Source organism: Stegastes partitus, unplaced genomic scaffold (genome assembly GCF_000690725.1).
Source record: "Stegastes partitus isolate 25-593 unplaced genomic scaffold, Stegastes_partitus-1.0.2 Scaffold1097, whole genome shotgun sequence".
NCBI lineage: Eukaryota > Metazoa > Chordata > Actinopteri > Pomacentridae > Stegastes > Stegastes partitus.
This window is the reverse complement of record NW_007578828.1, coordinates 232,252-258,493: the sequence shown is the minus strand read 5'-3', so window position 1 is coordinate 258,493 and position 26,242 is coordinate 232,252. Positions and strand designations below refer to the sequence as shown.

Genomic DNA, 26,242 nt, shown 5'->3' with positions numbered 1-26,242 from the left:
ACATGGCCTCCTGGTGAATCTGTGTCTAATCTACACTCTATCGTTAGCTGTTTGGTTTCTGAGTTCAACTTCCTGACTGGTAGCATCTAAACGCTTCCTTACAGCCGCTGGTTCGGTTCTGTCCGCCTGTTGCTGTGAAAGTGGTGAGAGTGAACCAACGGCATAAGCTGCAAAACCATCCCGATAGAAGCAAACTGGCCGTTCGTAGCAGCTTTAATGATTCTAAACACAGTCTGTGGAATTCAGTTTATTTCAAATTGTCAGAACAAACAAAAAATAAATAAATATCGCACACGTCTCAACACATATAAATACACAAAGTCATCGTAAAAACAGGCAAGTTCAGTTTAGTGCAAACAACAACTCTGTATCGGGTGAAACGCAGATTCACAAACAACACGTATGACGTCAACCGCAGGCTAAGTTGAGGGGGGAGGGGGGAGGGGGGGTAACGGACGCCGCACTAGCGCCATCTGACGTGGAGACCGGGTCATGGTTTGTTTTCTGAAGCAACGCTTTTCACAGCTCCGTCCAAGTGCACTTTAATCATAATCCAAAGTCAGAGACGACGGGGCGGGTGGTTCTGGTTCGCGTCCAACTTGAAGACGAGTCATGCCAACACACACACGTGACCTCTGCGGTCAGTTATCACGACGATGCATGCATATTCACAGAGAAGCCTCGCTTCTGGTAGGTAACGGTGACGACCTGTGAGTGTCTGTGGGGCTCTGAATCAGACCGGGTCACCTGATGACTGCAAATAAGGACTTTCACTTCCCCCTGTGGAGGTTTTATGGGTGAGGATTAAAGAGCGTTTATGACTGAGCGTAGGACACTCTGACAGAACCTGTGCTTGTGCAGTTCACATTTATAAGAAAACAGAAAGAAAAAAGTCATTATCTGCAGACACTGGCTGACCCGAGTCTGGTTTGGTTGCTTTGACTAAATACTCAACACTGCAGTTTAACTAAAGCCCACACGACGCTTCTTTGATTCGCTTTGACGCTACGTTGTTCTGTGTCTCGCTGAATTTCATAGATAGGAAAATAGACATCTTCTTATTTTTCTTCATTATTATTCTTTTATAAGTGTGCAAAAACTGCAAGAGTTTGAGAAATCAAACGGTGACACGTGGCTCTGACCTCCTGTTCAGCATCTCATGGATGGTTTCTACCAGACTGTGACGTAAATACAGACGCTCACTCATGCAGCTACTGAAACACTTCCTGAGGCTGAAGATGAACAAATAACGCAGGACAACATAGTAAAACACAGCTGGGATAGTATTTCATAGGAGAAGTTATAATTATTGACAAGTAGTGTTCATCAGTAATCACTTACATCTGTGTAATATGTTAAAAGCAGTTCCTACATGTTGACATGGATGCTGAACAGGAAGGAGGGCCACAGCGCCACCACAAATATCCTTCATGTGTTCCCCGTTAAGCTAAACGAACAGCTGTAGCGGTGATGTGAGATCACTTGAAATCCACGCAGTCGTCTGACCGCTGACCCGACGCTGGGACTGGGGGGCTTAACGAGCAAATTAAAAGCTGCAGAAACGGATAAAGAAACATTCAGCGTCGTGTAGCTGGAGAGGAAGAAGAAGTTTGGGTCGGATCATGTGACTGCTGTTCGGTCAGGATGGAGTCCAGATAGCGAGCGTTAGATTTGTTCGGCTTGTTGCGGATTGGTTAGCGCGTTAGGGGGGAGGGGAGGGAACAGTCGATGTCTCTCCTCGGTGCCAGGGTGGACGGTGGCGAGCTGGATTAGAAAGACTAGAATGGATCAGAGAGGAGAAGATAAGACCCCCTGTCTGTCTGCCTTCTTGTGGGCGAGCCTCGACTCTCTGGTTTCCCTCCCAAGTCACTCCTCCATCCTACCTTCCATCTATCCTGCTGGCCACCCTCCCCCACCCCCCACCCCGTCCCCATCCTCCCAGCAGTGCCTCAGGCCCCCAGCAGCTTCTTGACCAGGTAGCCCGGCATGCTGTAGAGGAAGAGGCCCAGCATGATGAGCAGCAGCAGGGCCAGCACGATCTTGATGATCAGCCACTTGTAGCGGTTGCACACCAGGTAGCGGATGGCTTTCAGCGGGCTCAGGAACCACAGGAAGGTGGTGTCTGGGCGGCTGGAGGTAAAGAAGAGGCGAAGGAGGAGGCATGCGGGCGGGTGGAGGGGTGTGTTAATGGAGGGCGGGTGAAGGAGGAGAAAGGATGGGAAGGAGTCAGAGACAGGAAGAGAAAGCTGGCGTTAGCGGTTAGTGAGCCACGTTGCATTTGTATTATTTGTCACTACTGCATGCTCACAGTCCACATTTCTACCAATATCACGCTTCAGAGGAGCAAAAAACCACATCACAGACCACAGAGTGGAAGCTTTCCAGTACGCAGAATGGACATGTTGATAAAAATGGATGGATGAGTGACTGACCAACAGCTCCAAACACTTTAAAACCCACTACAGACGTCTACCTGAGGGAGGTGTAAAGTATCTGAGCACATCTTCATTTGACCCACCATCAGTCTAGACACCTTTATTCTATATTTCTACAGGCACACGACTCGTTCTCAGTCTGTCGGCCTGAATCATGTTCTGGATGTGATGCGACACTCGTGTACATGCAGTGACTCATTTCTGCCACTAGGCGTCACTCATTCAAAACAATCACGTAGTTTGATGTGGCGGTGCGATAGCGACGGACCGCGGGAGTCATTAAATGATGGTGGACACTTTCACATGTAAGAAAGTTTTGTTCAAGTTATTTTCAGTCATGGAAAATAAAAAAAGAAATGAAATCTGATGTTAGTGTAACTGCTGACTTCCTATCTGACCAGTGGACGACCAGCACAGCTACTGCGGCTAACGCTGGAGACAGATTCAGTTGTGTGGTCTAAACAAGATGAAAGTAATTACTGATACATAATACAGAAGTTAAAAAAAAAGGTGTGTAGCATCCTAGTTTGCCTACAACTGTTTAACTCGTACACTTTCTTTATTGGTCTGCTTCTTCCTTTTCTTCTTCCTTCTGTGTTTTCAGACGTGTTTTCTGCTGTTTGACACTTTTTTCTGCCACTGACAACAAAAAACAGGGTGAAGGCAGGTTCACCTGGACAGGTAACCAGTCTATCACAGGGCTACACTTAGAGACAGACAACCAAGCACACTCACATTCACACCTACGGACAATTTACAATCACCAATTAACCTCAGCATGTTTCTGGACTGTGGGAGGAAGCCGGAGAACCCGGAGAGAACCCACGCTGCACGGGGAGAACATGGAGACTCCACGCAGGAAGATCCCGGGTGTCCTCACCGGGACGCCAACCAGCGATCTTCTTGCTGCGAGGCGCTAATGGTGCTAACCACTGAGACACCTGCAGCCCAGTCCAGTTTGGTTAATTTCTTATAATATTTTGCACACCTTCACCTTCATGCAGTATTTTTGGTGTTATATCAGATGTCAGTGAACCTCTGGACAGGACAGCCCTGGCGTTAGCTTTCTACCAATAGCATTGCTGTTCACTGAAATGGCGTTTTTATTTGCTTTGTTTTCATGCAAACAACGACGTTGAAACACCAGAAGAACGAATGTGAAAACGCTGCCTTCACCCCTCACAGGCGCTCATTTTGATATCCTGAACCTAAACAGCTGCTGGTCCTTTATTTTCTGGCGTAGCGGTTGAGGTAGTCTGAAGTGAATTGCCGTAGCGTCATAAAGCAACACCTGACATAAATGTTTAACTACAACTCTGAAGACGTGTCTGTGACTGCATCTGTCAGTTTCACCTCTTTAATGTATTTAAACTCGTACTTATTTGACATGACGTTATATTGTCAGGATGTTTTAATCTTCACGTGATTAAAGCTCTCACTAGCGGACATTTAGCAACTCACCTACACCTGAAAACACATCCCTGCATCTTCCCAAACAGTTGGTCATACATGAGACGCACAATGACACACGGCGGCAGAACACACGAACACATGGCCTGAACGAAGGGTTGGGACAAGATAGAGCAAATGATACGGCGACTAGTCTCCTTCTAAGACAGCAGAAGATATAAGTGAAGGTAAGAGTTTGGTAGGACAGAAGAGAAGGAGCTCTAGTTAAGACAGGAGATTTCTGGGGCGCGAGAAGAGAAGCAGAGACAGTGAGGAGGGGGCGGAGGCTACCAGCGCATCAGGCCCCCAGCATCTTCTTGACCAGGTAGCCGGGAATTGAGTAGAGGAAGAGGCCCAGCATGAGCAGCAGCAGTACCAGCCCCAGGGCCTTGAGGATCAGCCAGCGGTAGTTGTGCCAGATGAAGTAACGAATGGACTTCAGGGGGCCGAGAAACCACATAAGACTGGTGTCCGGGCGACTTTGCGGAAGAAGGGAGAGAAAGAGGGAGGGAAGGAATGCAGATGAGGCAAATAGAGGGAGGAAGGGTCAGGAGAGAGAGAGTCACATGAACAAAAAGAAAGAAGGAGGGAGGGAAGGGACGAGGAGGGGAGAGACAGGGAGACAGTTGAAGAGATGGTAGGAGGAGAAACGAGTGTGTAACAGACAGTGCAGAAGGCAGCGCTGAACCAGATCACGCCTTCTTTAACATCATGTAGAATCTGGTTAATTCACAGCTCTATGTTCTGATGCGCTGCTTTTTGCATCGCTAGATCCTGGAGAGAAGGTTAAGGGACACTTGGTCTGTTTCTGCTCCACACTAAACAACCACATGTTCTAAGAGTCAAACCAGTGTGTGTGTTTCTGAACAAGCATGGTTTCAGTAAATGCATCGTGTTGATGTCTTACTTTGGTTTCTCCAGCGGATCGGGCTCGTTTCGGCCCAGCCCCACAGGACTTTTCTCCGCCTCTTCGGCTGTCAGTAGGTGGAGCTCGGCCTCCACCTTCCCCTGTGACGGCACAATTACAAACACAGAAGTCACCTGGTGTAGCGGCGAACAGACTAGACGGCCGCACTGAATCCGTTTAAGTCCATTTATTTCCATCAAAACTGAACGTCCACGTCGTCCACAGGTAGAACATCTGTGTGCTCCCACACCTGTAGCTCATTCAAACAAAAACAATGACGTCACAGGCGTCCTCATAAGGGCAGGATCTCACCTTCACCCAATGAAATAACGTCTTTAAATTAAACTTTAAATTAAATCAGTATTTATATTTTTAACATTAGATTTTACCCTCAGCTTCTAACACAGGAAATTTCTTTATTTTTAACCAAAATAATATTTAAAGTCACAACAGTCACTCAAATAACTAGAAACTGAAAAAAGTAATATTAAATAAAAATTTTGCTGAATTATAATTTAGTGAAATCAGACGTTGTTTTTGAATTGTGGTTGAAAAGAATCATTTAAAAAAAACAAACAAAACTGTCCGGACCAATGAGAGGCCTTTGCTGATGAGCAGTGGACCAATGAGAGGCCTTTGCTGATGAGCAGTGGACCAATGAGAGGCCTTTGCTGATGAGCAGTGGTCCAGAACACCTGTCAACAGGTGAGAAGTCTGACTGAGAGCTACAGGAAACACCTGATGGCAGTGATTGGCTCAGAGGGTTGTTCAGCTACATGTTAGTTTACGGGTTCCATCAGGCTGTTTTTTTTTTTAATTTTTAAATATTTCTCTTGAACCAAAATTCAAAAACAACTTCATGATTTTCATTACATTTTTATTTATTATTACTTTTGTCAGTTTCAACTTATTTCAGCTGTTTTTTCCTTCTCTAGCTGGACGGTGTGAACACATCTGAGGACGACTGGACATAGAATCCATCTCATGAGTTCATCTCATGAGTTCTTCTCGTGCCACGTGTCAGACTACAGTTTTGCAAAACGCTCGTCCGTGCTCAGTCCTCCACGACATTCTTACCGTGAGCTCCATCTCATCGTTCTCATCGCGGGCCACAAACGGCCACCATCCTTTGACCCTCTTTTGCTTGAATATGGAGATGGTGGGCAGCTCCTGCTCACTTCGGATCATGTCAATGGAGCACTGCTTGGCTGTCTTGGCGCCACGAGGGAACCGGTTCAGGTCCAGCTCAATTGCACCTGAGTGTTGATATCAAAAGCAGTCAGTTTGGGAAACAGAAATAAATGTGAATGTGTTTATTCAGCTGTGTTAATATGCAGTGTGTGTGAGCACAGGGAGCAGGAGAGAAGAGAGAAACACATGCTGATGTTTGCATCACTGCAAAAAACAGAATCAGTTCTCACCCAGGAAGTCATCAGCAGAGAAGTGATCTGCGTCCCAGACCTGCATGGTGAGACGAGGAGGGATCTTGTATTCCGTCTCGTCCCAGGAGAACATGGACTCTTTCTTGGAGATCACAATCTTCTCCTCAGCCATGAGGTAATCGAAGGGGAAGACGAAGCGCCAGTTAAAGTTGCCCTCACCGGTCAGTGAGTGGTAGTGCACATCGGTGTCCTGTTTGTCCTCCTGCTGCCCTTTCAGCCATCTGTGGAAGCAGCCACCAGAAGTAGATCAGAGTCCAGCTGAGCTCTGGGACCAGGCTTTGGTGATTAGACAGATGTTAGATTTTGCCATTCATGCACTTCTAAAGGTCTAAAATGAAGGAACTTGCAATTCTCTGTCAGCTACTCTATGTCAATTTGGTGATTGAAACAAGAGCATAGGACACGTAGAGGTCTACTAACAAGAGAGATGATGCTAGTAGGTCAAAATCAGAAACACATAATGCGGCTCCCCAAAAGCAAACCAGATTCATAGAAATGTGTGTGCGATAAAAATGCCGTAACAATCTGATTTGATGTTGGAGTTTCACACTATTTCCAAAGCCATGCACACATAAAGCTCGCAAACATGTCATCGGTGAAGTTTCTCCAATAGGTTCATTAAAAAAAATTTAAATAAATAAATCTTTGATGTTTGGATTCTGATCGCGACTCGAGGATCAAAGTCGGGCTTCAGCTGTTTGACCAACAGCTGGGTGATGGTGGCTTCATGAGTCAGGAGGAGCAGGAGGGAAGCTGCACTCTCAGTTCTCAAAATGCACCACTAAAAAAAGTGAGCTAACTTACTGTTAGCATGGAATAATCCTGAAAAAGACTGCATCACACAGTGCTAGGATTTGGTAACTGAGATGCAAGCCGGGATCAAGGCTTCAGCGAGAGGGCAAGAAAAGAAAAACCAGAACCATGCCTGCTCTCATGTGACCCAACATGTGAATCAGCACGACTGTATCACAACAGCGGGTCCATCTGAAACAACCCCCAGCTCTCCTGTCTCTGCTGTCGCTGTGGGACACCTGCTGCTGGAATCTGAAGCTAAAGACGTTGATTCTTAAAAACGCATCCAGCAGCGTTCAGGGTTGTTTGAGGATGGCGCCCTGTTCGGTACAGCATAAGGCCCGGAGACGACGCATCCACTGGCGTCAGCTGAGGGAGAAGTGAGTTCGGTTAAGAGATGCAGGAGTGACGAGGCGCCAAAAACAGTCAGCGTGTGATGTGTCGAAACAAAAGTCAAATCCAGGCTGAAAAATAACAACGCTGTTAAAAACATCGGAGCGGCATGCGTACAATCACCGAGCACTTCGTTACAAACACCGGGACTCTCGTGGAATTATCCAATCAGCAGTAAAACTTTATCCTTCACTGAATAAAGGGCTGATTGTTGGTACCAGATGGGCCGGCCTGAGTCTAGAACTGCTGATCTCCTGGAAATTTCCCCCACAAAAAAAATCTCCAGACTTTCCTCAGAGTTTGACACAAAGCTGAAAACATCCGGTGATGAGATGTCAGAGGTTGGAGCCGACAGAAAGGCTGAGCTAACTCTGATAACCACTTTCTACAGCTGTGGTGAGCAGAAGAACATCTCAGAACGAACTTCATGTCAGATCTTGACACTTATAGGCTGCAAAAGGAGGAAAACCACCTCCGGTTTCTCTCCTGTCAGCCACGAACAGAAATCCGAGCGGGCACAGAGTCAACAAAACCGGACAGTTGAGGAGTGGGGGGACGAAATAGCCCGGTTTCATGAATTTCAATTTCTGCTGAGGCTGCAGATGGTAGGCTCAGAATCTGGCATCGACATCGACCCAACCTGCTGGGCATCAACAGTCCAGGCTGTTGCAGTGGGCGGTGCAATGGTGTGGGTAAAGTTTACTTTGCACACTTTGGGCCAAGCAGTCATGATATGAACACCACAGCTTGTCTGAGCATTGGTTCTGACTGCACAACAATGCACCGAAGCTAAAGTGGTTTCATTTGCATGACAGTGAGCTCAGTGGAGTTCAGAGGGCCACAGCCACCAGATCTGAAGAGGCCCTTTGAGATTTGGTTTAACAGCAGAATGAATGTGCAGCTGGCAGATCTGCAGAAACGATGAATCATGTCAACATGGAGCAAATCTCAAAGGAGGTTTCTCACATCGTATGGAGTCCATGTCATGAAGAGCTGAGGCTGTTCTGACAGCAGGGGGAGGCCCAGTGCCAGTACGGTGCTCCTAATGAAGTGCTGGGTGAGTATACAGTTCAGTGTGCTTCATGCAAGATTCTTTCTTCTTATTATTCATATCTGGAAACTTTTTCTTTGCCAGTAACGTCCAGGAGCAGCAGCAGTAAAGGACCAAACCACAAACCGTCAGAGAGAAAATCATCCAGTGTTTCTGACCAGAGTGCATTTTTATGGGTGATGCTTAAGAATTTGAAAAACATATCAGTTTAAACACATTTTGTTTTCTTAAAGCATGATCTAATTAATGTGTCACGGTGGTTAGCACCGTTAGCGCCTCACAGCTAGAAGGTCTGTGGTTGGCGTCCCGGTGAGGACACCCGGGATCTTCCTGCGTGGAGTCTCCATGTTCTCCCCGTGCAGCGTGGGTTCTCTCCGGGTTCTCCGGCTTCCTCCCACAGTCCAGAAACATGCTGAGGTTAATTGGTGATTGTAAATTGTCCGTAGGTGTGAATGTGAGTGTGCTTGGTTGTCTGTCTCTAAGTGTAGCCCTGTGATAGACTGGTTACCTGTCCAGGTGAACCTGCCTTCACCCTGAGTCAGCTGGGATAGGCTCCAATGGATGGATGATCTAATTCTAATTCAAAGTGCAGTCTGAAAGGGTCCAGTCGTAGTGGCTATAATCCACACTGGAAGCTCACCTGACCCTGTTTTTCACAGCTCTATGCAGCTCTGCAGCATTTATTCTAACATACAAACTCTCAAAACCAGCTGCATGCTGCCTGTCAGACAGCCAGCAATCAGCAGGTAAATAGAGCAGAGTTTTTATTTGCCACAGAGCCAAACATTTACCCCGCTGACCGTCTTTAAGTGGCAGAAATGCAACTATCTGCTGCGAATGTAGACTGGCTGTAAAATGCTGTCCTACTCTAGTGAGACTAATTTGAGTTGCGAAACGTAAATGGGAACTTCAGCGTGAAATTACATGAAGTAATCATGAAATAAATGAAAATTAAACTCTGTCATTTCTGTGTGACAGGGTATCTGTGTAATAAGTCAGAATCCAGGCATATTATCGGTCATGTTGGTGTGTCAGTCCGGCTTTATGAACTCAGCTTAGACGTCAGATTTCCCTGAAATGTGACAGACCTGTAATCATTCTGCAGTTATTCTTGTGGTTTGGTCCTTACCGCTCTAGTTTGTCATTAGGCCTTCAGCGTGCTGAGAGGAGAGTTTCAGACAAGCGAGGTTGCGTGCTGGATGAAGAGTTAAAACAGGAAGGGTTGTAAAAATAAAAAATAAAAATTCAAGTGCTTCAGGGGGGAGGAAAGGAGGGTATTGGTACGAGCCATGCGATGGAATCGTGTGTTTACCCCCTGACATAGATGTCAGACATCTTCTCTCCTGTCATGAAAGCATCGTCCTCTAGAATTACGTCATCAGTGTTCCAAATAACAACACGAAGCTCAAAGCTAGACAGCAGCAGAGCATTGACCAGAGAGGAGAGAGAGGACGACAGACAGACAGACAGACAGACAGACAGGAGACACGCCACAGACACAAACACGCACACAGAAAAAATGGAAACAAAACAAAACAAAAAAAAAAATGGTTAACTGCAAAAAAAAAAAAGTCCACACACAGCTTACACCCACGGGAGGAGGCGTGGCCGCCCCGCCCCGCCGTACCTACCCCCTGACAAATATGTCACTGGACTTTTCCCCAGTGAAGTAATCATCGTCCTCCAGTATTACTTCGTCTGTATTCCAAATAATCACCCTGAGCTCATATCTGGTAAGGGGGGGAGGAAGGAACACATACACACACAGTTGGACTTATATTTGGCATTAACAGAGAGCTAGCTGTTCAGAAAGACTCACCAGCATCTAACCCGGGGATAAAACTACATTTCTGTTGAAAGAATTTAGACACTTTAAAAGAAATAAAACATCTTTCCCTCTGAATTTGCGTTGGTTTAAAACACAATAATCAAATTGTTTGTTATTGATGCTCCAGTCAGGGTGTACCTCTTTGGTTTCCGTGGCGATATATCAATCGCGGGTCCAGGAGCAGGCATATCCATAGCAAACATGTCCACCCACATCTCAATACGGCCCTTCAAGAAAGCAGATGTGCTGCTGTGAGTACCAGGCCTGATGAGCTGCAGGACTTGAGGAGACGAGGCGGCTCTCTCCTACCTGCTCGATGCCGGGCTTGTCGGGGTTCAGCAGCGGTCTGGTCTCCACGTGTTCAGGGACGAGCTTGCAGCCGACTCGGGGGATCTCCTCCCAGTGGTTCAGCACCGCCAGGGCTAAATGCTCCTCCGTCTGCTTCTTCAGGCCTGGGAGGTCAACACAGAGACAAAAAGGGAAAAACAAAGAGGACAGGGGAAGGCAAGGCATCAGAATACTTGAACCTAACTTAACCCTAACCCTAACAAGGTGGATTTCCTTTTAAGACATTTACAACCTAGTTTCATTTAAATCAATCACAGGATCAACATACTGTATAGAAGCACTGCAGAATGGCTGAAACGTAAGGAGGACTGTGGTTTAGTACAAAGAAGAGAGAATGTAGAAAATGTAGAGGAACATTTCTGCAAAACACAACTGATATTCTGTCAGATATAAGACATGATCACGACTTTAAATCACTGGCTGCCATCGCGGTTCGTTGAACAGTGATGGTGGAATGGAATAGAAGAACAATCCAGTCATACCGTTTTCATCCTCGATCTCTGTCAGTCCCGTAAAGATCCGACTGGCCACCTTGACTTTGCCTCCTGGCCCGTAATGAGGTCCATCGATCTTGCCTTCCTTACAGAGCTTAGCCAGGATCTGGCTGGGCTTCATAGGGTCCCGCCAAACGTTGTACCCGTGGCTGACATACAGCAGATAGCAATGAGTTGTTGTGTTGCTCACTCTCATCACAAAGAACACAAACTACACTTAGAGTCTGATATCGTGACACTACAACCCAGCTAGTAGCTCAAACACATAAAGGACACGACACCGTGACGCTCACACAGAGTAGTTGGATGAAATGCCGCAGGTGGCTCTGAACTTGCTGTAGAAGCGATTCTCCAAATCGATCTTCGTCTCTCCGATCAGGTCGTCGGTGCCAACCAGATCCCAGTCGTACACGGACACGGTGAGCATGGACTCCATGGGGAACGTGGCCTCGATGTCGAACGATCTTAGAATAAACAGAATAATTCAAAAGGTTCAGGCTCATCCAAAATAACACTGCATAAAAACAGTACAGTCAGAATCCATGAGAGAATCCTTATTCCTTTGTTGTTCCTTTGTTTTGTCCATGTGACTGCCAACATGTGACAACACGCTCACAGCAGCTTCCTTTAAACTCACTTGCCAAACACAGGGTTGAGCTGTTTGGAGATGTAGTTCTCTTTGTCTTTGACTTCTGACTTGCCCAGTTTGATGACGACGTAGGGATCAGCCTTCCCGTTGATGTCAGCAGGATGGAGGTCTGTCGCCTGAGGCAGCGGAAAACACACAGAACAGAAGGAAACAGGAGAGAAATTCACCTCATTCAATATTTATGGTACTTACTGTTTAGATAGATTCACATTTTGAGACGTCACCCACCCTAACGACGTAGACACGGACGAGCACGTTGATCGGATCGTTGTGTGGGATGCTCTGGAACATGCCCATGTTAGGATCAAATCCCGCCTCTCTTGTGATCTCCTCGGACAGAGGCAGCTTGTACATGCACAAGGATCCCTGCACGACAGAAGAAACGTGCTCATGTGACATAGTTTCTGTCAACTAGTGTAACCGGACATGTAAAGGTTTGGGTTAGGGTTTATGGACAGCGTTCTCCCACCTTGAATCTGCCAACAATCCTGTCGTCGTCCAGGGCGTGCTCGTCGTCGTCCCCGGCCTTTCCTCGGTACAGGTTGAAAGTGTGAAGCCAGTCTTCAAAGTTGCCGTACTCAGTCTCCAGTTCCTTGTTGTACACCTGCACAGGCCAAGAAGCACATTAAAGTGCAGCGCATGTTAAAAGAAGGAAGGTTTCCCCTTTTTTACTGCTTTTTAACACTGAATTCTGATTATTTTAATTTGGCTTTGTTGACAAGAATCACAAAAAATACAGTTTTCATGAACGCCGTACTCACCATCAGCTCGTCCACTTTTGTTTTAACCGGACGCTTCTCAGAGCCGTCCGTAGCCAGACCCTTCTTCTTGTCCTTGGAGCTCTTCTTCTCCTTGGTCTTCTCCTTCATCTTGGAGCCTTTCAGAAGAAGGTCATCGGGTTTGATATCTGATTGGGAGGGTGAATGGAGGTGGAGTTGGAGTCATGATGAGGGGTGGCGGGGATGCACACAGCGCTACACGTCACACAACATGAAAGCTGACAGGCCGTTTTAATCAGGGGCTAAATCACCCTGATGTGAATGTATTCAGATATCCTGAACTCCATTTAGAAACATCACAAACTGTACCACCACCTGGAAGCTAACCTCACTGCAGTGATGCACAGGTGTGCTGCAGGATAACGTGAGATCACTGTTGGTGCAAAAAAAAAATTACTCTTTCAGGAGGAAAACAAGGATGTTATTAGTAGACAGTTAGTAGGCATTTTATTTCAGAGGTGCTCTGTTGCATATTATCACTAAAAGCTTTTTGCCGTTACGTCTGAGATGCTCACTTCATGCAGAACTTAACGGTACGACAGCGAGCACAGAAGCTTGTTGGAACTGTTGATTAAACGCTGCAGAAACGTCACAAACACATGAAGACCATTTTCTCATGTGTTTAAACTCAATCTTGTCCCTGAATTTGACGACAATACGCAACAAGCAGCACCTTTACTGAAGCGGCACGTCTCATAGATGCAGGTTAAATTATTCACTTTTCCATGTAATAAAGGGAATGTTAGCGCGGATTAATCCAGTGGATTTGTGTCAGCCAACTTTCATCTGTAATGCACAGCTGGGAAGTCATGCTGATGTAAATAAAGTGTGATCATGTGAAGCACAAAGGAAGGATGGATTCATGGGATGGAAGGAGAAGAAGAGCAGGAACAAGGCCTCACATGCTCTTGAGCAGCCCTAAAAAAAATGAACTGAAAACAGTCCGGAATATGTCCTCAGAAGCTCAACTCAAGATCCAATATTAGCGACATGTCCCTTTAAAATAAATGAAAGCAGCAGACGTGGAGGCATGCTGGCAGCAGGCGCCGACTTATCTGCTGGAGTTCAGTACCTGCCGCTTCAGCCGCTATCTCCAGGTCCTCTCTCTCCTCCGCCTCCGCCTGAGCCGCCTCCTGGGCTCTGAGGGTCTGAAAAACCAAAGTGTTCATCAGTCCAACAGGATTCCACAGACGATCCTGAGCAACCTGCCAGAACATGCAAACAGAACTGGCCGGATAAGAGCGGACGGACCTCCTTAAGAGTCTCGATTGAAGCGAAATATTTCGACCACCAGTCCAGCACTCGCTCGTCTGTCTCTTCCTCTTCCTCCACGCCTCCCTTCTTTTTCTTCTTCTTCTTCTTTTTGTCACCCTCTTCTTCAGTCTGGTAGAAAAACAGGGATTCTCAGTAGCTTTAGTTCTTGTTTATAACGATGCGTCACATCTCATTAGCTTCCTACAGGAGCACTACTCACCATGTCAACTTTTACAACAGCGTCAGACATCTACGATAGGGGGCGTCACACAAAACAACACAAGGATTAATGCACACAACGGATGGAGCAGGTGTGAGCGGCACAGGTACAGAGGCAGGTATAAAACACTGGACAGGAAGCAGCGCTGCTACTCCCATCATGTACATCTACAGCGCTACACTGTGCATGAGCTCAAAGGAAAGCTTACAGCGTCCAGTTTGACGACCGTGTCCATCTTTCGGACCAGAGGCTCGGCGTCCATGTTGACGATCATGTCACCTGCGGGGCGAGAGAAGGTGCGGGAAGAGAGGCTGGGTGAGGAGCGGGGCTGGGAGGAGCCGCCATTGGTTAGGACCATGTAGCCATTCATTAGCTTAGCTGGAGCGAAGCCGGACGTTAGAGACAGGCGGCAGGGAGGCAGGAAGAAGGACAGGACAGCCGAGGACATGCAAGAGAGAGAAAGAGGGAGGGAGGATACAGAGAGGAAGGTCAGGGCAGGAAGCAAGCAGAGAAATCAGCAAAGTTAATGAAGAAGAAAACGTCTTTTTCAGGAACCAGAGAGCCGCATCAGAAGGATGTGGATGTAATTCTGAAGGAGCTCCTTTTATTTAACCTCTGATTTTAAAAAGAGTAAATGTCTAAAAATGATTTGCAAACCTTGTTTCACTGATGTTCTGCAAATCTTTTTAGGAAAAAGGAAACAACAGGGAAAGAGCTCCCCTGTAAGGATTTATTCAACAATAATATAGACGCCACTTGTTCTATCACTCCATTACCTCAGCATCCTGCAATCTTTACAATCAGTGGTGCTGGGTTTTAGCTTTGACACACAGAACATCACAGCTCCTGGGCTCCTCGCTAACTAATGAATGTACTGCTTCAGATGAGCACCTGCAGTGGCCCAGTTGTTGGAGTTCTTGTCTGGTGTGCTGTAGATGAAGCGTCTCAGGCTGCTGACGGCGTGGGACCCCACCAGGATGTAGCGGCCGAACGCTCTGCAGTCCACCACCCGGATGTTGAGAGGAGGATGGAGGAGCTCGTTTTCTGGGAGGTCCTGGTGTTCACAACAACAGACTTTGTTTGAAGCTTTATGTTCCCTACAGCGGGCGTCTGTCTTCGTATTAAACACACACTCACCACCTCGAACCACTTGACCAGTGTGCTGAAGTTGGGATTCTTCTTGTAGTTCTGGATGAGGGCAGACTGGACGCCCCTACCTGCACACTCTATGTCCACACGAGGCCGATCCACCTGAGCTAAGTTAATCCTCTTCAGGTCCCTTAATCCCCAGAACAAAACCTGAACAAGAGAAAAGAAAATCGCAGTAAGACGGGGGATCTGTAGAGCTCAAATCACAGAGCCACAGCAGCAGCAGATAAAACCCACCTCAATGCGGTAGCGACTCAGGACGGGTCGGATGCCCAGCGGCACAGGAAGGATGGGTCCACGCTCGGAGTCCGTCGGGCCCTCGAGGGGAGGAAGGTCGCCTCTGCCTCCCTGACCGATCTAATGAGAGTGGAAGGAGAAGAGCTAAACCAGGCTGAAGCATTTACTCCTGCTAATGTCTCTATGAATTCTAGCTATGCTGAGAATAACAACTTTAAAGAAATCCAACGGTTAGTGTCACACTGACAGAGAACAAAGACGCTGCCTGTAGCAGCACTGAAAACATTTAGGACAAAGTGGGATGAGAAGAGAGAATGAAAAGAGAAACCTTTATCTGAGGAACAGCAAAGTTATGGACAGCGATCAGAGCTCGCCTGATCTCCTCCGCATCGAAGGGTATCTGTAGGCAGCAGGAGGAGAGAGAGACAGCAGACATGGATATTTAAGAGAAGGAACTGTGAATGGAAGGTGAACTGGAAAGGGGGGACATAGAAAGAGAAAGAAGGAAGGAAATGGGTTGCTCGTGTAAACCACAGGAGTGTAATGATGCAGGAGGCAGGTTGTGAAAACTAAAGACTAAAACAGGAGATTTACAAGTCGAGACAGACGGAGAGAAAGACAAAAGTATTTCTGCATTTTTTCCTCATCATCTTTTGTGCACATCACTGAAGGAACCCTGTGGATGTTTTTATGTTTGGTTTTTATCACAGAAGCATGCCGATGACCTGATGCGTGTCTCTGCGGTTTCACGCTTTTCTACGGTTGTGCTGCAGCAACAACTAATCTGGTTTATTTTATTGGACGTGCCAATAAAACTGAGAAGAAGACTGCAAAGTAAACAAACCACAGGCCTTTAATGAGGCAGTGGAACATCTCATCTTTCCATTTTTCTTGTTTTCTTTACCATCGCCACCAACTCCAACCTCTCGCTGAGAACATCCCACAGAGAGCATGTGTGCATTCATCATCATCATCATCATGGTGCTCTGATGTGCTGTACGTGTTACCTGCAGCAGCTCGAAGGCAGCCAGCAGCTCCCCGGCGGTGCAGTTCCCTCTGTAGACCTGGTAGTACTCCAGCTGTGGCGGGAACCTCGGGGGCCCGTAGTGCTCGTCGCACATCTTGATGGTGGGCTTCGCAAAAGTCCGGCCTATGAACTCTGCTTTACCCTGTTCACCGTGTGACGGTCCAGACAGTGAGGGGATAAGGGAAGGGGGTTAGACGTGGGTGAGGGAGGTGCAGTTTCCAGGGCGGCCACTTGGTGTCAGTGTTGATTACGGTGGTCGAAGACCATCAAAATGTGCAAAAATAACTCACTAACACATAAACAACTTGAGGGAACAACAGAGTGAAAAAGAACAACAGTTGATCTACTTGTTGTTCAAATTAAAACACTTTGAAACACTTCCTTCACTTTGCTCCATCTGTGAGTGTAGGAAGGAAGTTTTTCACAACCGTTGCTCTGAACAGTAACCCAGCTGGAAAATGCACATGCAAGAAACTCATCAGCAGCGAGTTGAACCAAACAATTCATGCTACAGCCAGCACCAGTCGTAGGACCACGTTTCTAGGACTCTTGTTCATGACAGCGCCGCCGACTAACGTGGACGATGAGGGGAGAAGCACGCATTGATGCAAGGACCACATTTCTGACCACAAGCCATTAAAAACTAGGAATCGGCGACCACATCGGTGTCGGTCGATATTAGTGTTTTTCAGTCTGATGAACAAATTTAGCCGACATGAAAAACCAGAGATCGTCTACCGTCAGCGCCTTCGTCTCTATGTTTGATATCGCTGCTATTTCTCAGATGTTTTTACTTAAATTATCCTTTAATGTTAAATATGTTATGTAATAAAGACGACTCTGGTCTAATCTGGGCTTCTTTTGAATAGTTTAAATGTTCTCACAGTGCTTACTTAAACTTATTTTTCGGTGTGAACAAAAAATTGAATATCAGTAACATCGGTTATCGGCGATATCAGAAATCTTAATATCGGTATCGGCCAGAAATTTTAATATCGGGCATCACTATTAAAAACAAACCGCTTTAGCTGGACAGCACAGGTACAAAAAGCTCGGCAAAGTGGGATTTTGTCTTTTAATTTGGTATTTTAGATGGAATAAACCTTTACACCGTTTGTTAGGAAGTACTACTCGGGTGGAACAAAAGCTTTAAAAATATAAGTACCTGAACAGAAAGTAGTATTCTGGGTGGAATAAACCTTTAAAAGTACAGATAATTGGACAGAATGTGGTACATGGATGGAATAAACCTTTAACTTGTTTGTTATAAAGAACTATTTGGGTGGAAGGAAACCTTAAAAATTACAAGTACTTGGAATAAACCTCTAAAACTGTATTTTTTTAATGGATTAAACCTTTAAAATCATTTGTTAGAAAATAGTATTTGGGTGGAATTAAACCTTATAAACTACACGCGGTGTTTTGGGTGGAATAAAGCTTTAGCACCACAGCTTGTTAGAAAGTATGAAACCTTTAAAACTTTCCGTACACGGACAGAGAGCAGTATTATTTTAATGAGACGAACCTTTAAAACCAACTTGTTGGCTAGAAAGTGGAATAAACCCTAAAAATGTTAAGTGGTGTTCTGAGTGGAGTAAACTTTTAAAGCCGTTAGTCATGCACTTAAGCGCTCATCCCGCTGGTCGTGACAAACAAGGGTCCCAGAAGTGTGGTCCTGAAACTGCAGCCTCCTCTGCTGCAGACACTTTCACACTCTATGCAAGCAGCAGAGCATGAGCGAGGTCGGAGGTCATGGAGAGGACAAGTCGGAGTGAGACAGACGGAGAGAACACGAGGGATGGAGAAGCAAAGCACATTTAGTTCAATCAGCACAGGCTAGCTCTCTGAAAACTGTTGAGCAAGCAGCTTCTGTGCGGCTCTGTTTATTGGCTGTCGTAGGGTGGGATCCTACCACAGTGTCCTGGTCGTAGATCTCCACCACGATGATGGGAGGGTCGTCTCTCAGCTCGCTGGCTTCACCGAACAGCTCCACGTCGTCAAACACCAGCAGCTGGTCCCACGTCGGGCACAGGGTCTCACTCAGGACCTGCAGCCGCCACACAGCAACTCGGTTTGCACGAAATCAACACACACAGAGTCGGTATGCGCACACACACACTCCCGTTACCTCGGTAACCTGGCTGTGTGTGGAGAAGAAGACGCGAGCGAAGGGGTCCGACAGGCCGCTGCTGTCGGCGGCAAACAGGCTGCGGGCCTGGTACATGTGGGCTCTGAGCTGAAACACCTGCTTCACTGTTGGACACACAACACACGGCATCAGCCGACACCTCAGACCGAAGTCAGAAAAGAGAACCACAGAGTACAGAGATCGATAGCAGCCAATTGTCTCCTCCTGACTTTTTCCATTTGTGTTTTCCCTTTAGTTGATTTTAGAGTTAAAACGTAACAGTAAAATCAGGAGCAAGTGAAAGGAGAGAACATAATGCAGAACGCTGTGGTGAATGAAAAGTAAATGTCTGTGTGCAAAGTTCTGGGGAGCTGAAATAAATCTATCGCTGCATGTCAGGCATCATCGGATGTTGACGTTAGAGCGACAGACGCTTTGAGTGATGAAGTGTTGGCTGTCAGACTGTCTGCGTCACAGTTTGTCATGTATGATGTGTGCAGCGCTTACTGTTGTAGACGAGGCTGACGGGGGGGACAGACTGAAGACCAGAACCCACTTTAGCTGCTTTGAGCTCTTCAAACCCGTTGGGCAGACCGGTGAGGAAGTCCTTCCGCTGCTTGTTGAGGCCCAGCCACAGATACAGCTCCAGCTTGGCCTGAACGGTCCAGCCGGCAGGACCGAAGCCCTTCTTACCGGGCAGCTGTGCACACAACAGCATGATTAACATTTTAAAAGAGTTGCTGAGGATTCCTGAAGAAACTGTTGCTGAATATCTTGAGGAGCTCAGCGTTTAGCATGCTTCCACATATCCTCACTCTGTTATTGGTATTTTGATCACTCAGCATTATGCGATGTCGCATCTCAGCTCGAGTCAGACATATTAAGTAGATATCATCCAAGTCCATAGTACCGGTCTGTAATGTTCTGTCTGCTTTTATCTTGACTATTCACCACTTCTCATGAATAATTACAGGTCTTCAGATGGTTAAAAGTTAGCAAAGTGTCTTTTAAAGTAAGAAGCTGTCAAGAGAGAGGCAGAGGAAGAGGACAGCACCTTGAGGAAGACAGCTTTGACTTTTCCACAGTCTTTGCCGGTTTCTTCGTCCACTATGGAGTACAGGATGTCTTTGGAAGGAACCCGGGCGTAAGCGATGCGCTTGTTGTTGCTCATCATCCAGATGAAAACATCTGGGATGCTGTGCTGAGGCTGGACAGAAACAAGACGACACCACTCCTCGTTATCTCAGGTTCTCTTTATAGTGGTGATCATGAGCATAACAGATCCATTCTACTAAATGTGTTGGTATGCACTCATTCAGAGCAGGGTTCAGACCACAGGACTGGAGTTCTACCTCGTCAGCAAGGAAACGGAGCCTCTGCAGGAAGTTCTGCACCAACTTGAGCTTGTCTCTGACTGTGTTCTTCTTCACTTGAGTCCGAATCTGCTTGGCCTGTTGGCCCATGCTGTCCTGCAGGAGGAGAGATGTTAGGAGGTGATGATACAGCAGCACCTGGCATCACTGCTGTGGCTCTATTCATGTTCAGTTCAAATTAGGAAACATGGTTTGGATCCTACAAACTCTGTTTTTAGGAACTACACAGACGTCACTGACGCTGCTAACCTTGGTGGCAGCTAACTGCTATTTTGGGGAGTTTCTATCCATAAATGATGCCTCTTACAGCCATGAATCATTGACAGCGGTTAACACTGTCGCCTCACAGCAGGAAGCTTCTGTTCTGTTCAGCTGGAGCCTTCCTTTGTGGGGTTTGCATGTTCTCCCTGTGCCTGTAGACTTTCCAAAGACATGCATGGTAGATTATTTAATGATTCCAAGTTGCCGTACACGGCTGTGTGTCTCTTTGTGTTAGCCCTGGTGATTGGTAATGTGTCCAGAGTGTAGCGTCTTCACACCCTTCAACCAAATAAAGCAGATAGCTAATGGACAGATGGAAGTCTGTGTCCCCGCCTCTTTCAGATTCACCCACAGTAACGTGCTGCAAACACAGACAAACATGTACCATGTTGTTTTTTCCCAGTACGTGTTCACATCCTTCAGAAGCATCACAAACGCAGACACCTGGATACACACTGGAAACTGTTCATACACTACTCTGTAAAACTGTTTGCAGATTCTTTCTTGTTGCATTTCTTCTTGAAGCAAATTGAAGTTGACACGCAGTTAAATACAAACACTGGAGCAGAGAGAATGTGATGATGAACGTACTGCAGATGCATGCCAATGTGTTCCAAGGAATTATTACGAGAGAGTGAAAATGTTTTTCTCAAATGAATTTCCTCGTTTGGCCTTTACAGCCACTCCAACGATGAGATTAGCGGCTCAGCAGCTTCCACATTCTTGACATTAATCAAAGCTTCCTCTCTGTCTGTGATGCCACGTCACTCGTTCTGCGTTTGAAAAACAGAAATCTTACCATCTCTCTCATGCAGGACTTGAGCCGTTCTCGATCGAGTTTGGTTCTGCCCGCCTGGTTCACGTCCTTGTTCGCCAGAGTCACGAAGCGACTGGAAAACACGCAGAAAACACAGAAGTGGCTCGACTGATTTATATGCATGACCAGATGTTAATGAACTGCTTATTGAAATATTTCATCTCTCACAGTAACACAGAGGCAGTCACTATACAGTCAGCAGCTCCAACAGATAGAAAACAATACAGACACTGCGAGCTGCTTCACAGAGACACTCATGATGACTGTGTTTGCCTCGCTGCAGAGCGCTGCTTGATGAAGACGGGAGAAGTTGTTTTAATAGCATTCAGTACAAACCTGGCTGTTAAGCACCACACAGCTCAAGGACTTTTACAACTCTTAGTGCGAGGAGAAGCTCTGCATCAGTTCTGACCACGGAGTCCTAATGCCGGTTCTGATACAGACCATGAGAGACGGTTATAATCATGTAGACTACCTGCAGCCGACGCTGAGCTCCTCCAGCACTCCTCTGAGTCGGCGCTCTGGAAAGGCCTTCTCCGTCTTAATGACCTCCTGAACATCATTCAAACCTTCTTCCTGTCAGGACACAAAAACATACTGGAGCTGAGGACAGATCAAGCCGTCAAGTTGACTCACGGCTACAGTCGTCCTCAGATGTGTTCATAGCCTCCCATTAGAGAAGGAAAAAAACTGCTGAAATAAGTTGAAACTGACAAAAGTAATAATAAATAAAAAATTAATGAAAGTCCTGACATTGCTTTTGAATTGTGGTTCAACAGGAATATTTTTTAAAAAACCAGCCTGATGGGACCCGTGAACTAATATTTAGCTGAACAACCCTCTGAGCCAATCAGGTGTTTCCTGTAGCTCTCAGTCAGACTTCTCACCTGTTGACAGGTGTTCTGGTTTCACTGCTCATCAGCAAAGGCCTCTCATTTGTCTGAGACAGTTTCTTGTTTTATTAATTATTCTTTTTCAACCACAATTCAAAAGCAGCGTCTTATTTCACTAGATTGTGTTTCGACTGATCAGAACAGGATCAGTTCTGAAACGTGTAGATCAACAGACGGGTGTGGTTAGCTTAGCTTAGCACAAAGACTGAAAGCAGAGGGAAACTGTTAGCGTAGCTGCGACCTCCCTGCAGCCTGCGGTTGTTTTAAGGTTTGAATATGGTTGTCAGAGCGTTGTGGGGAGGTTCCATCAACGCTCCAACCACAGCAGCTTAACATGGACATGATGAAGTCTGGATTTTCAGGATTTACCTGATGAGCAGGTGGGGCGGTGATTGGTCGAAGGGTGGAAGGAGGGAAGGAGGGAAGGAGGGAAAGAGAGGAGGGAAGGAAAGGAGGAAGGAGGGAGATTGTTTACAGGAAACTACAGATATATACAAACACCCAAAATCGTACAGAGACCAAACATGTACATGCTCAGGGTTAGCAGTTTTTATTTATTATTACTTTTTTTCAGTTTCTAGTTATTTGAGTGACTGCTGTGACTTTTGCCTTTTCTTTAATGGAAGGCTGTGAATACATCTGAGGACGACTGTACACATCCATAACATGTCATACAAATAAATCAAGGTGCACATGGTTCTTCAACCTGAAGGAGAGGCACAGGGCGGGCATATTGGACCGCCAAGGAAGTTACCAGACATGGTCGGTGGCCCCATAAAGGGTTAAGTTAATGCCGCCACACTCACCAGCTTGTCTGCAATTTTATCCATCATGTTGGAGTTGTAAAGTCGCCTCCTCTGGTCCTGCCACCAGCTCTTGATGTAGACACACGGCTTCTTTTCAAAGTAGGGGAGGTGGAAGTAGTTCCTGTGAAGTTTAAACAAAATTAAAGATGTTGTGCAGCTACTCTCTGATTACAGCGAATTATTGTCACCGCTGTCTCTAAAAACTGTACATTACGTAGTCTACGCCTGTTTTTCTTCATCCTACTGGAACAACACAGTCGGCTTTCTCTGACCTGTCGGTGATGACGGGCTTCATGAGAGGAGTCGAGGAAACTGAGACGAGGTCGCTGTCCTCGTCCGCCTCGTCCTCGCTGGAGTTCTGGATCAGCTCACTTTCCTCCTCTTCGCTCTCCCCGTCCTTCTTCTTCCTCTTTGACATCGAAGGTTTGCTCACGCCGTCTATCTGGTTGCCGTAGTTACCTGATAAATGAGCATTGTGTGTGAGTGAGCAGCGTCTGTTGGTTTCTACTCGCTGTTGGGTTTCTTTGTTATACTATAAACTTGTGGCGTGCAGGTCGGCATTGACAAGGCTGGGAGAAAGCGTACTTACCTAACGTGATTTCAAAACTGATGGCTTTGTCGCCAATCTTCCTGTCGATCATGGTGGCTTCCAGGAAGGAACCGAAGAGGAAGAACTCGTCTATCTTCCCCGTGGCGCTCTGATGGAGTAACAGGAGCAAGAAGTGGTTTATCTGCTACTTTTCTAACTGCATTAATGTTTTTCTGACCTCTAACACTTTCTACTCATTCATGTGGCTGCGATTAAAACGTACATTTTAACTGCTGCTCATTACTGTTTTAACTGCAGCAGTTGATCACAATGTTTTCCAGGTGGTCATGTTCGTCTGGGCCTGTGTTCACCTGCTGACTGGAGTCATGCCAGCCTCAGTATGAATGGATCAGACGGTACATCTCACATCTCCCCCATACTGGCTTCTCTCCACCGGCTCCCTGTCTGTCTTAGTATTGATTTTAGGATTTTACTGATCACAGGCTGCTGCTTTAGCTCACTTGGTTGAGCTGGTGACCCATGTACAGGGGCTATAGTCTCTGATGTAGCAGCCGTGGGTTTGAATCCCGCTCATGGCCCTTTGCTGCAACCCATTCCCCCATTCTCCTCCTCACTTTCCTGTCTCTCCTTTAACTGTCCTATCTAAAGGCTATCCGATCCTAAAGGCCAAAAAAATAACTTAAAAAAAAAGATTTTACTGATACGTGCTGATCCGAGTTTTGGGTTTTTATTGTGAACCACTGTTCAGTGTCTGTTCCTGTGGTGTTGGGGGCTGCTCGTGTTTTTCAGGCTGGACGGGGTTTTTTGGACCGGAGCGGTCTCACTCTCTCCCACACCTGAGGCTCATCTCTCATTAGCGCTGGATAAAGCCCGCCTCCACCTGTGCTCCAGAACCAGTGGATTATCCTCCCATGAGTGGTAAGAAGCCAGCCTGACTGCTTAGAGGAACTGTGTTTAGAGAAACTCTCTTTGTCTGATTTGTGCCTTTGTCTGTGCTTTGCTACCAGAACCTCCCTGCCGGACCGACGTATTGCCCCGGCCCAGCCTCTGCAGCCGAGCTCCTGCCTCAGCGTTCAGCCTCCCTGTCCCTCTTGGAACCTCTCTTGGACCTCCCGCCCTCACTCGGCTTCCCTCAGGTGCTTCCCGGTGTCCCCTGTTCCCTGCTGCCTGAATAAATCCCTCTTTGCTAACCACCAGTCCTTGTTGCTTCTTTGGATCTCTTTCCTGTGAAACCTAACATGCCCCTTGGCTATATTTCTATTTCTATGTTAACCCCGTATATCCCCACACGAGATCCTCAGGTGGATCCCTCCTGATGGTTCCAAAGGCGAACAGGCCTTTTCTGTGACGGACCCTCGGCTTTGGACCGACCTACCTGAGGAAGGAAGTAAGGCTGCAGACTCAGTATCTTCTTTTAAATCACTTCTTAAAACCCACTTTTACAGACTCGTGTTTGAGTGATGTTCTCTTTTAGATGTTCTTTTCCCTTTTATATCGGTACTGCCCGCTGTCCTCTCTTTCCTCCTTCTTAATCTACTTTTATCTTCAGCTTTTATCTTAATTCCTCTGATGTCCTCTTTCTAATCAGTTTCACCAGAACACCTTCCAGTAGTGACCCAGTCCGTTCTTGTCCATTTTTATTGTGTGTATTTTATATTTTTTTGAGTGTTCGCCTGCACTTTTTATACATGTTGTTGTTTTCCTGTGTGTTGTATTTCTTTATTATATAAAAGCACTTTGTGAATTCTGTTCTTAAAAGGTGCTGTACAAAGAAGGTTTATTATTATTATTATTATTATTATTATTATTATTATATTATTCTTTGGCCAATATACCGGCCCAGAAGCAGCCCAGATGTTGCTGCTGAGGCACCGATTCTTGGCTCAAACGGACAAAAATCTCTCCACCTATCTCATTTAATTTGACCTCCATGTACAGATCATAAACTGTAATCGCCTTAACAGATCATATCTGTCTGTTTTACCTCCAGTGTCAGTTATTGAAGGTTCGTTAGTGAACGATCCAGAACCACTGCTGTGTACGTGTGACTCTGTGCTATAGATTACCAATAACGACTAGAACAGTTTCAGCTGTTATTTAAAGGGGAAGTAAACGAGCCTATTTGTGGTATCATTTCCTCACACAAGTCATTTGTCTCTCCTTTAAAGTGCAGCAGCTTAATGAGTGGCACAGACTCATGCTGACATGATTGACGAGCTCAGGAGTGACTTTTACAGCTTCGCCCCGAAGCAGCCGCTGATGCCTCTGATTTCCCAAACGAGCACTTCAACACATTTGTACCGATACGAGAGTCGATCGGGGTCGGGAGGTCGTTAGAGGTTACACATGGATCACAGGACGCAAGGATCGCTCCGTTTAGTCGGATCATTACGTTGTCAGTATTGAATGGTTTTCTCACCTCTGAGATGTTGGACACGGTGTCCATCTGGACCTCAGTGGAGCTGAAGATCTCCGGCGAAGTGGTGTCCAGGATCTCCACGGCGATGGACAGCAGGAGTCGAGCTCTGAAGGACACTCCTTCACCGAGTCCTTCGTTCAGGTCCTGGTGCTCGTCCATGAGGGTGTACTGGCGGGTGGAACCGTACATGTTGACCCAGGCTGGACCCAGCGTGGGCAAGAACCCTGAACAACAAGAGAAGAAACGTTGGAACGTTGCAGCTGCTGGATAGGAGCCGACACGGTGACGTCCTGCTGAAGCCTCGACTACAGAACAACATAAACCCGATTGTCTCCCAACTTTAGGGTTTTTTTTCTCTTCAGCCATGGATAAGTTTTTGGAATTCAGATTTCTACAACATCTGCAGGACGTTTTTATGATTTTTTTTTTCATTAAAGTATCGACAGCATCAAATTAAATAACTATCCATGACAACCAGGACTAACAGAAAAACAAAACTTGATATCTTCTACCAGTCCTCTTAAAACTTATTCTAAAAACT

At 46.4% G+C, this 26,242-nt stretch overlaps 1 protein-coding gene across 2 annotated transcripts in view; it reads right to left on the bottom strand.

Annotated features, from left to right (window-relative positions):
- Positions 1 to 1,831: 1,831 nt before the first annotated feature.
- Positions 1,832 to 26,242, bottom strand: part of otofa (otoferlin a) — a 108,417-nt gene continuing 84,006 nt past the window's right edge. Inside the window, exons 10-41 of one of the 2 annotated variants that reach the window (XM_008296054.1) lie at positions 25,702 to 25,925; positions 23,322 to 23,430; positions 23,005 to 23,191; positions 22,733 to 22,853; positions 21,509 to 21,609; positions 21,016 to 21,106; positions 19,935 to 20,051; positions 19,637 to 19,789; positions 19,090 to 19,282; positions 18,583 to 18,707; positions 18,367 to 18,501; positions 16,435 to 16,596; positions 15,428 to 15,547; positions 15,179 to 15,340; positions 14,933 to 15,095; positions 14,250 to 14,320; positions 14,042 to 14,071; positions 13,819 to 13,950; positions 13,640 to 13,715; positions 12,550 to 12,695; positions 12,258 to 12,392; positions 12,017 to 12,154; positions 11,777 to 11,904; positions 11,433 to 11,603; positions 11,128 to 11,288; positions 10,607 to 10,749; positions 10,436 to 10,524; positions 10,101 to 10,199; positions 6,213 to 6,454; positions 5,869 to 6,047; positions 4,792 to 4,892; positions 1,832 to 2,130 (exon numbers count right to left, since the gene is read on the bottom strand). In XM_008296054.1, the coding sequence (XP_008294276.1) occupies positions 1,950 to 2,130; positions 4,792 to 4,892; positions 5,869 to 6,047; positions 6,213 to 6,454; positions 10,101 to 10,199; positions 10,436 to 10,524; positions 10,607 to 10,749; positions 11,128 to 11,288; positions 11,433 to 11,603; positions 11,777 to 11,904; positions 12,017 to 12,154; positions 12,258 to 12,392; positions 12,550 to 12,695; positions 13,640 to 13,715; positions 13,819 to 13,950; positions 14,042 to 14,071; positions 14,250 to 14,320; positions 14,933 to 15,095; positions 15,179 to 15,340; positions 15,428 to 15,547; positions 16,435 to 16,596; positions 18,367 to 18,501; positions 18,583 to 18,707; positions 19,090 to 19,282; positions 19,637 to 19,789; positions 19,935 to 20,051; positions 21,016 to 21,106; positions 21,509 to 21,609; positions 22,733 to 22,853; positions 23,005 to 23,191; positions 23,322 to 23,430; positions 25,702 to 25,925 (4,385 nt within the window). In that variant the 3' untranslated portion in view covers positions 1,832 to 1,949. Of the gene's footprint in view, positions 2,131 to 4,182; positions 4,364 to 4,791; positions 4,893 to 5,868; positions 6,048 to 6,212; positions 6,455 to 10,100; positions 10,200 to 10,435; positions 10,525 to 10,606; positions 10,750 to 11,127; positions 11,289 to 11,432; positions 11,604 to 11,776; positions 11,905 to 12,016; positions 12,155 to 12,257; positions 12,393 to 12,549; positions 12,696 to 13,639; positions 13,716 to 13,818; positions 13,951 to 14,041; positions 14,072 to 14,249; positions 14,321 to 14,932; positions 15,096 to 15,178; positions 15,341 to 15,427; positions 15,548 to 16,434; positions 16,597 to 18,366; positions 18,502 to 18,582; positions 18,708 to 19,089; positions 19,283 to 19,636; positions 19,790 to 19,934; positions 20,052 to 21,015; positions 21,107 to 21,508; positions 21,610 to 22,732; positions 22,854 to 23,004; positions 23,192 to 23,321; positions 23,431 to 25,701; positions 25,926 to 26,242 lie in introns of those variants that run through there. The other variant, XM_008296053.1, reaches the window with a different exon arrangement.